The 12,099-nt window shown below is 37.8% G+C and overlaps 1 protein-coding gene across 1 annotated transcript in view; it reads right to left on the reverse strand.

Annotated features, from left to right (window-relative positions):
• Positions 1-12,099, reverse strand: part of LOC149792441 (chaperone Ric-8A-like) — a 173,194-nt gene that overhangs the window by 55,828 nt on the left and 105,267 nt on the right. The window contains exon 5 of the mRNA XM_089971018.1: positions 4,080-4,155. Coding sequence (XP_089827144.1) covers positions 4,080-4,155 — 76 coding nt within the window. The remainder of the gene's footprint in view (positions 1-4,079; positions 4,156-12,099) is intronic.

The following is a 12,099-nucleotide window of genomic DNA, read 5'->3' on the forward strand; positions in this document are numbered from 1 at the left end:
TGAAGACCAACTGGACAGCATAAATTATCTTTCTGATGAAAACCCATGTCAATATCAATTCTGTTCAGGAAGAGTTGTGATAAAATGATTTTCAAAATGGCTGCATGGCAGCCATATTGGATGTCAGATTGATACCATTTTCATTTAAGATTAACTAGACATCATACAAAGTCTTTCTGGTGAGAGCCCCACATCAACATGATTTTCTAATCAGGTGGAGTTGCGATAACAAGATTTTCAAAATGGCCGCTGTGGCAGCCATACTGGATGGAAGATTGGTACTATTTTTATTTAGTACCAACTAGACATCATAAGAAGTCTTCTGGTGTGTTATGTGTATTTAATTTGTATTGTTTGTTGGCTTTTCTAAATGATTATATGTTATGTATATTTATATTTTGTAACTAACTTCAAAATCAAGATAATAGCCTACACTTTTTTTATAAACAACGTAGCAAATATTTCTCTATAGAATATATATTCAGGTCATTATCACTGGAGGTAAACATGTTTATTTGATGAGTCCAGAACATTAGTTTTCCACTTGGATATTCCCCAACTTTTTGACAACTTTGAATGTTTTATAAAGAAAACTGACCTACATCATGGCTATATTAAAGTGTCTTAGCTTTTTACACCAATGTTGTTAACCTAAAATTTACTCATTCCTACCACAGCATCTGAAGTGGAATCAGTCTTATTATTGTGTTCAGTTTTTAATTTGTATGGATTAATTTATTTAAATTGTTCACTGGAATTATGAAGCTCTCATTAATACTTCTAGGACTGAATCATTAATTTTTAATTATAGTGAATGCAGGACATTTTACTGTAATCTATCAAAAGACTTAACACATCAGCCTAATTCATGTCACTATTGGAGTTTATTTGGAACACCACTGGAATTCATTTGGAATTCTATACATTTGGGCTTGTGACTGAACTTTCAGGACTATTGGGCATTTAACTGGCAATACTATAGGTTCTATTTAAATTTGACTCTGTATTCTAGGGAAATAAAAGATTTGCTGAAGTTTACAAAACTTGGTTTTTGCTTTTTTCTGTTACTCAGTTTAAGACCATAGAGTTGCAACTGGTCAAAAACCAAGATGGAGTAGCTATAACCCGATTTTCAAGATGGCTGTCATGGAAGCCATATTGGATTTCAGATCAGCATCATTAAGGCCAAACAAGATATCATTGGATGTTTTATAGTGAAGACCCAATGTTGATATTACTAAACATTCAGGAGGAGCAGTTGTTAACAAGATTTTCAAGACGGCGACTGTGGTGGCCAAATTGGACGTCTGAACAGCACTGTTTAAATTTCAGACCAACTAGTCCATCGGATGAATGTGTATGCAAAGTTTGATGGCAATCTTCTATGGAATTTTGCTGGAGTAGCAATAATAAACTTAAACTAAATGGATGACACTATGGATGACTGTTGGATGACGGATGAAAGACAAGGATGACAGACTATGGATGACTGTTGGATGATGGATGATGTTGTTGTTGTTGTTGTAGGGTTTAACGCCATTTTTCAGCACAAGATAGGCTATACATGGCGGCCAGTATAATTGGTGGAGGAAGAACCCTGGAAAACCCCGGGAAGAACCACCGACCCACGAGAAGCTACTGGCAGGCTTTCTCACGTACCAACGTTAGCCGAGGCTGAGACTCGAACTCACGCAGACAGAGGTGAGATGGCAGTGATCCGTAACGGTGAGCGCTTTAGACCACTCGGCCACTCGGGGCCCCTGGATGATGGATGAAAGACAAGGATGACAGACTATCAATGACTGTTGGATGATGGATGAAAGACAAGGATGACAGACTATCGATGACTGTTGGACAATGGATGAAAGACCATCTCAAAAGCTCTTCTGGTGTATGACCAGTAGAACTAAATATTATATAAAAGACATAAGATGGCTGCTGTGGCATCCATTAATCTGATATCAGATCATTACCAATTTCATTTCGAATTGGAAGAAATCTTCTGGTGAAAACCTCATAATATGACTTTCTGTTCAGGAGTAGTGATAAAAATATTTTGAGAAAGCTGCAGTGGTGAACATATTGGATATCAGACTTTTGTTTAGGACCAACCAGACGTCATAAGTCTTAGAGTGGAAACCCCAAGCTGATATTCAAATCCATTCAGTTAAAGTAATGACAAACAAAGTTGTTTAAGATAGACTTTGTTGTGACCATAATGGATGTCCCAGCAGCACCATTTTCAGACCATGGAATGGATGTGGGTCTAAAGTTTCATGGCAACAATCCTTGAAGTAATTTAGGACTAGCAACTACAAACTTGTGCTAATGGAAGACTGGACAAATGAAAACAGACTATCCCATTATCTCTTCTGGTCTGTGAGCAGGAAAGATAATAATAATAATAATAATAATAATAATAATAATAATAATAATAATAACAACAACAACAATAATAATAACAACAACAACAACAATAATAATAATAATCACAATGATAATAATAATAATAATAATAATAATAATAATAATAATAATAATACAATGAACCAGTGTCATACTTTCTACTTTTGACCTCATGACTCCTGACTGCTAGACATAACTCCTGGGCAACAGTGGCATAGGGAAAAAAAAATATGGATTCAGAAATATTTCAAAAATGAAGTAAACTGATTGAAAGGTTATATAAAAATATTTCAAAAAAAGGTGTACTATTTCTTCACCTTATGATTCCATGCAGGGACCTCAATCAAGAAGCAACACAGCATAGGGAGAAAATTTAGGATCATATAACATTCCAAATTTACTGTGAAAAATTGAGAATATTTTTTCATTAAAATGAAAACTTTGACCAAATTAAAATAAAACACAGCATAGGGAGAAAATTTAGGGTCATATAACATTCCAAATTTATTGTGAAAAAGTGAGAATTTTTTTTCATTAAAATAAAACTTTGACTAAATTAAAATAAAACTTCGACAGTGTCCTGCATACTGACCCAATGACCCTGCCCTAGGGTACAGGAGTTGTAAATCCATCAAGGTCACTGCATCATAATATTATATACAAATGAAAAACTCCAACCAAAACAGTCCCCATTGTGGTTCCTGACCATACAATCCTACCCATAAGCGCAAATCTTACTGAGAAATGGGACATTTGATGATATTATAATTTCTGATGATGAAATGAATAGGTTATAGGGTTAATGGTTATGAAATTGGTTATAGGGTTAATGGTTATGGAATTGGTTATAGGGTTAATGGTTATGGAATAGGTTATAGGGTTAATGGATATGAAATTGGTTATACGGTTAATGGTTATGGAATTGGTTATAGGGTTAATGGTTATGGAAATATAAGTGATAAAAAAGCCTAAACCTAAATGCATCCCAGTTTTAATTCTTGATCCCATGGTACCAACTTGCACCAGAATCAAGAGACAGGAATCTGGTATTGAGAAAAGGAGAATGTGTAATTTTATTCCAAATTTTAAGTGATTCAGGTACATGGTTACTGAAATGTAAGTGATGGAAACAACTTTTACCAAAAGCTTGAAATAAATTTGATATACCTCTATCTCTCTTACAATATTGGGTATGGTCATGTACAATGTTCCCTCTAAGTGAATGGTAGATGTGCGCATTATGTGCATGCATTGTGCAGCATTATGATGACTTGGGCGGAGAACAATTCAGCTGTGCAGTGATGTCTAAGCAGTTGCATGGCTGTACACACGAGCAGCTTAGAGGGAACATTGTACATGGATACCATTAAATTGTCAAATTTCAGGTTTTTTTTCCCCTTTGACTGAGTAATAATATCACTTAATTTCTTAGCTAACAAGAACCAAACATAATGTGATTTCACATTATTATATACTCCATATTCAGGGCTTAATGCTCCAGTTGGTCATTCATGCTGGAATATACCTCATTATAAGGCCCCCTCTACATAATCTTTTGGTTCCCATAAGCAGCATTATAAAGAGGTAGCAATGTAATCAGAAGCCAAGAATCTTTTTGAACATTGGCATCATTCCTATAGTTCAGTTCTAATCCTAAATTGTGTGCTACTTACCTTAATGTCAAATGGCAAATCTGGATCTTTGTACGTCTTTAGCCTTTGGATTATTCCTTCAACACAACCATTACGACTGAAAACAAAAAGTTTTAGATAGATACTTGATCTGTTTGTTACTTTTCTATGAAAGCTTCATGTAAGTATGCTGAGATAACTCACCAACTTGTTTAAAATGCACGAGTAGATGAAGATCTCAACTTTTCTCCACAAGATTACCCAAAAATAGACCACTATTTGCTGAATGTAAATAAAATTGTGATGAAAAATAAAACCTTGATATAATGCTTAATTTATCATCAAAAACTACATTTAATGCCCAGAGACTCGATTGAAAATTACGAAATTCATAACTTTTAATAAAAGTTGTATATTCTGTCAAATTTTCTTTAAAAAAAAACAACCTTTTTTTTGGTACAGTGTAAATAAAGAATATACAACTAAATATTGAGAAATTAAAATGTCAATAATGCCTTCTGGTGGCAATATATCAGGAAAAAATACCATTAAAAAAGCACTGTCAAGCAAATTTCATATTTCAATTTTATCTTTTAAATCGTTTTCGTTATAAAATATCATAAATGCAATATGCCCTCTATTTGTATTTAAACATGAAAAGTTTAAATTGACCGTGACAGCGATGACCATTAATATTTCATGAGAACCTTATTTAAGTGCCAGCAATTTTATGATCTCTAATTTGTGCAAGTGTTGGTTGCATTGTTACAATCGATTACAAGTTTACCTGTGTTGTATTATCAGGTTAATTGGACTTTTATATCAAATCAAAAAGGGGACAGAAAAGTAATTTGCATAAGAGCTAGCAGACAGTCATGTGGTAACTAATTGTAATTAACAAACTGAACACTGATGACACTATAAGAAGTAACAGAACACCCTGGTGGCCTAGTGGTTAGAGTAGCTGCTTCAGTTGAAGGAGGTTGCCGGTTCAAAACCCGGCCGAGTCATACCAAAGACTTTTAAAAATGGTACTAAAAGCTGTCTCACTAGGCACTCAGCATTAAGAAGAAGTTAGTGTTAGGACTGGTCGGCCTGGTGTCTTGATAATGTGACTGGGTGGGACATTGTGCTACATGACTGCGGCATGATGTCCTAGTGCCAGACATCACTATAAACTGCCACACTGTAGACACTGAAGTGATATGACTGAATTTTTTTTAAAGCTATGTTAAAAATACAAAATCACACACACATAAGTAACTGAACTGAAGTATAGAACATAAATCAGTGGTCCATCGTACTCATTCATAAATGTGATCAACAATGGCAAAGGAACCCAGCAAATAGTATTATAGGTTAGTATCACAGATAAGGTTCGATATGGAGAAGTGAATTCCAATGAATATAGTGAACTTAAATTTCCAGAATTGGCAATCAGAGGTTTACTCAAAAGCTTGCAAAGAAATGACAGCATAAGTACATTACTAATATAACAATTTTAAAAAAATCAAATATTGGCATTATTGTTTCTCTAAATATTTGTCAGTCATTTTTTAAAAAAGGAATCTTGTTTCTTTCCGAATCCTCAGTAACACTAGAATGTACCCACTTTCACATGTAAAAATCAGTGCATAATATAGAATGTCTTGATTGGTACACGTGATGTACTTTAGAATCACCTCGAGCAATATTTTAAAAACTTTCTTTCATGGACAGGATTGATTGAAAATAAAGTTAATTTAAAGTGAAAGGCAAAGAACTTCATTAGAAAAGCAATTTTGCTGACAAACATTCCCAACAAGATTACTAAACAAGTGTTTAACCACATCCTTCTCCTAACTGTAGACATCCTGCCTTTCTTAATTTTTCAGGGGTCTCTCGGTAACTTGCACCCTTGTTTATGTTGCAGTATGTTTCTTGACCTCGCTGTGCACAAATTATCTCGAGGTATTTTTCCGTGATGTGTTTTTATGATTATGATAAATTCACGGTAATCAGCATCAATTATTTTTCAAAAACAAAAGGGTATGTATTTTAAGTCATTTTTTACCTATACTCAAATCCAGATGAAAAATATATACAAAATAAGCCCTTCTCTATTCCTTAACTATTCAAATAATACCTTAAGCTGTTTTTTTGTTGTTGAGGGTCAATTTTTTTTAAAACTACACTCAGTTGAATATTCAGAATGTCCCAAAACGAGATCAGACAAAAAAAATATATTACAAACCACAGACCACATTTTTAATGTCAATGAATTTTTAAAGAATAGTGGAGAAAATGTTTTTTACTGTAAAAAAACCATGTTCTAAACTGTACTGGCAATACAGTATTTTGAAGATGCAGAAATATGGAGAAATTTGGATTTTTTACAAACATATGAGCAAACTTCATGTTTATTTCAGCGTTTCACAATACCATACGTATACTCGTTACAGTAGACATACGAGTCCGATTCGTAAAAATTATGTGCTCACTGTAGCAAAAATGCCAGTTAATACCTGACCATTGTAGAGATGCAAGCTACCAAAGAATGCTGATGCACTTATATTTTATTGTTTTCCACATGGTCCACATGCAAGAACCAAAAATTATATACTAGTAAAAGGTTATTCATGCATATCTTTATATTCAGTAAAAATATTAACTTGGCTCCTACATGTAGACCACCTTAATTTTTTTTAAAACAGCTCCAATTTTAGTACAAAATGGCTATTTTATAGCCAAGTGTGACATCACAAGCACCTGCCTATGATGTGAATTTTTTAAATTTTAAATCAGTTGTAATTTTAAGTTTTTTAAATGTTGATACATTTTTTGTCATTTTATTGCCTGATTACCAATGTTTTTGAAAATATTTGAATTTTTGGGCCAAAAATAGCTCTTTTTAGTACATACCCCTATAAAACAATGGATCAATAAACATACATTTAAACAGATAAGGCGGGGCCCCGAGTGTCCGAGTGGTCTAAAGCGATCTCCGTTACAGATCACTGCCATCTCACCTCTGGGTTCAAGTCTCGGATTCAGTTAATGTGGGTATGTGAGAAAACTTGCCAGTAGCTTCTCGTGGGTCGGTGGTTCTTTCCATGGTTCTTTCCATGGTTTTACCAGGTTCTTCCTCCACCAATAATACTGGCCACCATGTATAGCCTATCATGTGCTGAAAAATGGCATGAAACCCTACAACAACAACAACAGATAAGGCTTGTTTTGAAATGGGGTTGGGGGGAGAGAGTTAAATATAAATTGTGCAATACAATTTTTTGAGCTGAATAACCTCATCCATTTGATGTGAATGCAACCTCCAAAAGAACTGCCAGTTAAGTCAGTGTCCACTCATGCACCTCGTATGTCCAAGCACAGAATGGTCATCTTTTTCAAAGATGACCATTACACCAAAATATCAAATAACTGACCATAGCTCTCGACATAGAGGGAGAAACAGAGCACCTCTATCTTGATGAGCAATGTCTTGCTTGCAGAGAACCTCTCAGATTTCCTCATTCATGGAGGAATGAGGAAGAAGCAAGAGGTCTAGTTGCATTTGAGCCCATGAGATCTTTCCTAAAATGGAAAGCGTCTTATTGGATTGTACACCAGATGGTTTTGGGCGCTAGTCCATGGTAAAAGGTGGTAAATGAAGTTTACTCAAGGATAAGGTAACATCATCATCATCCAGGCTTAGTGGTTCTAGTGAGTCTAATAGGTAGTGTCAAAATAGTGCTGCTTCCACATCAAAATCATTGGAGTCAATGAGGATAGGGCATCATCAATGTCAAATACACTCTGAACTGGAGTGGCTGTGCATCACTATGTCCCTCGGGGCTGGAAGTGACTAGGAGCACTCTGTGCCACTGCTCACAGCTCATTGTGTTAAGTTGGGGCTCCGTGTGTACTAGAAATTTCCGATGACAGTGTTTGTCTTTCCTGGACAATGCTGTCCTAAAGAGATGATGATAGTAAACAAGCCGCAGTATCACCTCTACTCTGGGTACATGGTCCAGTAGTCCATGAAGGCATAAAGGACTTATTCACTTGAGGTGGATCGTTAAGGATTCATTCTTAGTCTGAACATGGTGGGCAGATTCCCATTCCTGTATAGGATGCGATTGTAGAGTGTGGGATTCCTATCCCATTCAGTGATGATTGGTACAAGATGAGCAGTGTCCACTGATCATTAATATCTGACCAGTCACCATCATGAACTGACCAGTGACCAGTTATCACACAGACCACTCATCTAAATGAACTGACTGGTGAGCAGCATCCGGCCACTGTCCAATGACCAGTCACCAGTCATCAATTAGTCAGGTCACCTAAACATGTCAGAACTATGTTCATCCAATTCATCACTATGAAGGGTATGGTGCTGCTCCTCCCACATGCAACATGAAGGGTATGGTGCTGCTCCTCCCACATGCAACATGAAGGGTATGGTGCTGCTCCTCCCACATGCAACATGATGGGTATGGTGATGCTCCTCCCACATGCAACAAGAAGGGTATGGTGCTGCTCCTCCCACATGCAACATAAAGGTTATGGTGCTGCTCCTCCCATATGGAAGGCTGAAGGGTATGGCGCTGCTCCTACCACATGCAACATGAAGGGTATGGTGATGCTCCTCCCACATGCAACATGAAGGGTATGGTGCTGCTCCTCCCACATGGAAGGGTGAAGGGTATGGTGCTGCTCCTCCCACATGGAAGGGTGAAGGGTATGGTGCTGCTCCTCCCACATGCAACATGAAGGGTATGGTGCTGCTCCTCCCACATGCAACATGAAGGGTATGGTGCTGCTCCTCCCACATGCAACATGACGGGTATGGTGATGCTCCTCCCACATGCAACAAGTAGGGTATGGTGCTGCTCCTCCCACATGCAACATGAAGGGTATGGTGCTGCTCCTCCCACATGCAACATGACGGGTATGGTGATGCTCCGCCCACATGCAACATGAAGGGTATGGTGCTGCTCCTCCCACATGGAAGGGTGAAGGGTATGGTGCTGCTCCTCCCACATGGAAGGGTGAAGGGTATGGTGCTGCTCCTCCCACATGCAACATGAAGGGTATGGTGATGCTCCTCCCACATGCAACATGAAGGGTATGGTGATGCTCCTTCCACATGCAACATGAAGGGTATGGTGCTGCTTCTCCCACGTGGAACATGAAGGGTATGGTGCTGCTCCTCCCACATGGAACATGAATTGTATGGTGATGCTCCTCCCACATGCAACATGAAGGGTATGGTGCTGCTCCTACCACATGCAACATGAAGGGTATGGTGCTGCTCCTCCCACATGCAACATGAAGGGTATGGTGCTGCTCCTCCCACATGGAACATGAAGGGTATGGTGCTGCTCCTCCCAAATGGAACATGAAGGGTATGGTGCTGCTCCTCCCACATGCAACATGAAGGGTATGGTGCTGCTCCTCCCACATCGAAGGGTGAAGGGTATGGTGCTGCTCCTCCCACATGGAAGGGTGCAACATGATATCCTGGAAGTGTGGAGTACAGTGCAGCTCATCCTTATGAGAGACTGCAACACACTAACCAGGATGTGAGGTGTGTGGTGCATTTCCTACCTCACAGGAGGGATCAACATTCATCTAGGAACACAAGATGTGTTCAGCATCCATCTATTGTGGGGAGGCAATCTACTCCTTCTTAAGGGGCCTCATCTGTCTCCAAAGAGACTGGTCACATAATCTGCTTGGACTTGAGAGTGCTTTTTTGGCATGAAGAGCTATTCTTCTTGCAGTGAGACACTTGGGGCTTTGGAAGAGAAAAACCTGAAAATTCTCAAAGAGTAGGGGAAGGGATATCTCCATTCTCTGACACGTGCACCTGGAATTGGTTCAATTCCAGATTTCAGTTGATCATAACTTACAACATGAACACTGATTCTTTCATGTGCATCTTGAACAAATGAGGCTCTAGGTGAGTGGCCTAAAGGCCCTTCTTGTGGCCACAATTCACCACAGACTGCTCTCAAAAATAAACATTTCCTGGATGAAAACAATGAATAATGACAATGTTATGTCACACTTCACCGCAGACTGTTCTCCAAAATAAAACTTTTCTGATGAAAACAATGAATAATGACAATGTGTTATGTCACACTTCACCACAGACTGTTCTCCAAAATAAAAATTTCCTGGAAGAAAACAATGAATAATGACAATGTGTTATGTCACACATGAACTCACAAGCTATTGATATGGTGTATGTTATATACACCCAAGTGCATGAACTCATCGGCATACAAGGCAAATGATGGGAACTTACCTGTCTTTTCTTTATAGTAAGGTAAGATGTTCAATCGTTAAATGTTTATTGAGGACCAATTGCAAAGATGCACACAATAACAATGCAATATGCATCATGATAATATTTATCTATATAAAAAGATTTTTTAAAAATTGAATTGGTGTTTAGACAATTAATTAAGACAAAAGACAACTTAATTCTTACTAGGTTAGGGTAAGGCCGCTGTTGCATTATTACCTGAACATAAAAACACTTACCTGTAACCAGTACTAATTGATAATGAATATGATTGTTGTTGTTGTTGCTGTAGGGTTTAACGCCATTTTTCAGCACACGATAGGCTATAGATGGCGGTCAGTATTAATGGTGGAGGAAGAACCTGGGAAAACCCCGGAAAGAACCACCGACCCATGAGAAGCTACTGGCAAGCTTTCTCACATACCCACACTGGCTGAATCCGAGACTCGAACCCACGCAGACAGAGGTGAGATGGCAGTGATCCGTAATGGACAGCGCTTTAGACCACTTGGTGATAATGAATATGAGTGTAGTCTATCCCATAAAGGCTGGTGTACAGTATGATAACCTAAGAGGTCCCTTAAAGAACTAAATTCGGAATAGAAGTGAGAATAAACCGGGCATGTAAAATGTATATGGAAATGATAACTGTAACACCAAAATATAATATTTGTTAAGGAAGACTGCAATGTGGTAGGCACTAGCAACACACAATTTGTCTTTGGTCACGAATAAAGCACATGTCCATTAACATGGCATCCTTGTTCTGCACATGGGAATGCAAGTGGATCATGTCTTCCTAAACAATTCTTCAGTCTGTAGGGGAATGTATTCACATCAAAATGGACAAGGGATTTTCAGCACAAATAAAAAAGAGTATAAAATGCAACAGTGATGGGTAATGTACTGCTGCTATTTTAACTGAAGTTTTGGGATGAAGTCAAGATATGGTCCTAAGGGTAATGTCTTTTTTTATTTGGCTCATTATGAAGGTTAGCCTATCCCAGTTTCATGTTACCAGGCAAATGGTAATAAATGACTTCCCTTGGATGGATGCCAGTTAACTGGAGGTTAACCCCAGCTGACTGTATCAATTTATAGCCGAGGCAACTGTAGCAAGCAAGGTTGCTGTATTTTCTGTGGTAATTTACACACTTTTCATTTAATTGTTTATTTTAGGTGTACAAACATTATCACAGTTAACAACTTATTATAACTGTCAAAGGTAAACAAGTGTCTTGCTCATGGACGAATATTTATTGACCTGAGTGGACATGTCTACATTGGTTGTGGTGCACATGCCTCACTGGCCAGGGTGGACATACCTGTGCTGGCCTTCGTGGACACACCTGTTTTGACCAGGGTGGACCAACCTATATGACACCTGTAGTGTCCTGGGTGGACACCTGGACTCAATCTCTACGTCTGATTCTACTGTGCCTACTGATAGGCAATGACTCCTAATAATTTCTATACCAGGATCTGTACAGCTAATATAGCCAATATTCACTGCAGCTACAAATAACACATTGATCTCTGATAAATCTGATTAAATGAACTGGAGGTCTGAATGTTGCTGTGGTTTTTATTGCATTTGTAATACTTTCTCTTCCTTGTAAATATTTCAGAAGAAAACTACACCATTCCCATGACTTAAAAAATGCATGATTATTACTATATTGTAATCCCATTCTGAACATATGTTGCAAGACCTAATAATTGGATTTTGTGCCATTTGCTGCTGTAATATCCAGTACTACCATACATGTA

The sequence above is a fragment of the Sinohyriopsis cumingii genome, chromosome 9, assembly GCF_028554795.1.
Source record: "Sinohyriopsis cumingii isolate HCF-2022 chromosome 9, ASM2855479v2, whole genome shotgun sequence".
In the NCBI taxonomy this organism is placed as follows: domain Eukaryota; kingdom Metazoa; phylum Mollusca; class Bivalvia; order Unionida; family Unionidae; genus Sinohyriopsis; species Sinohyriopsis cumingii.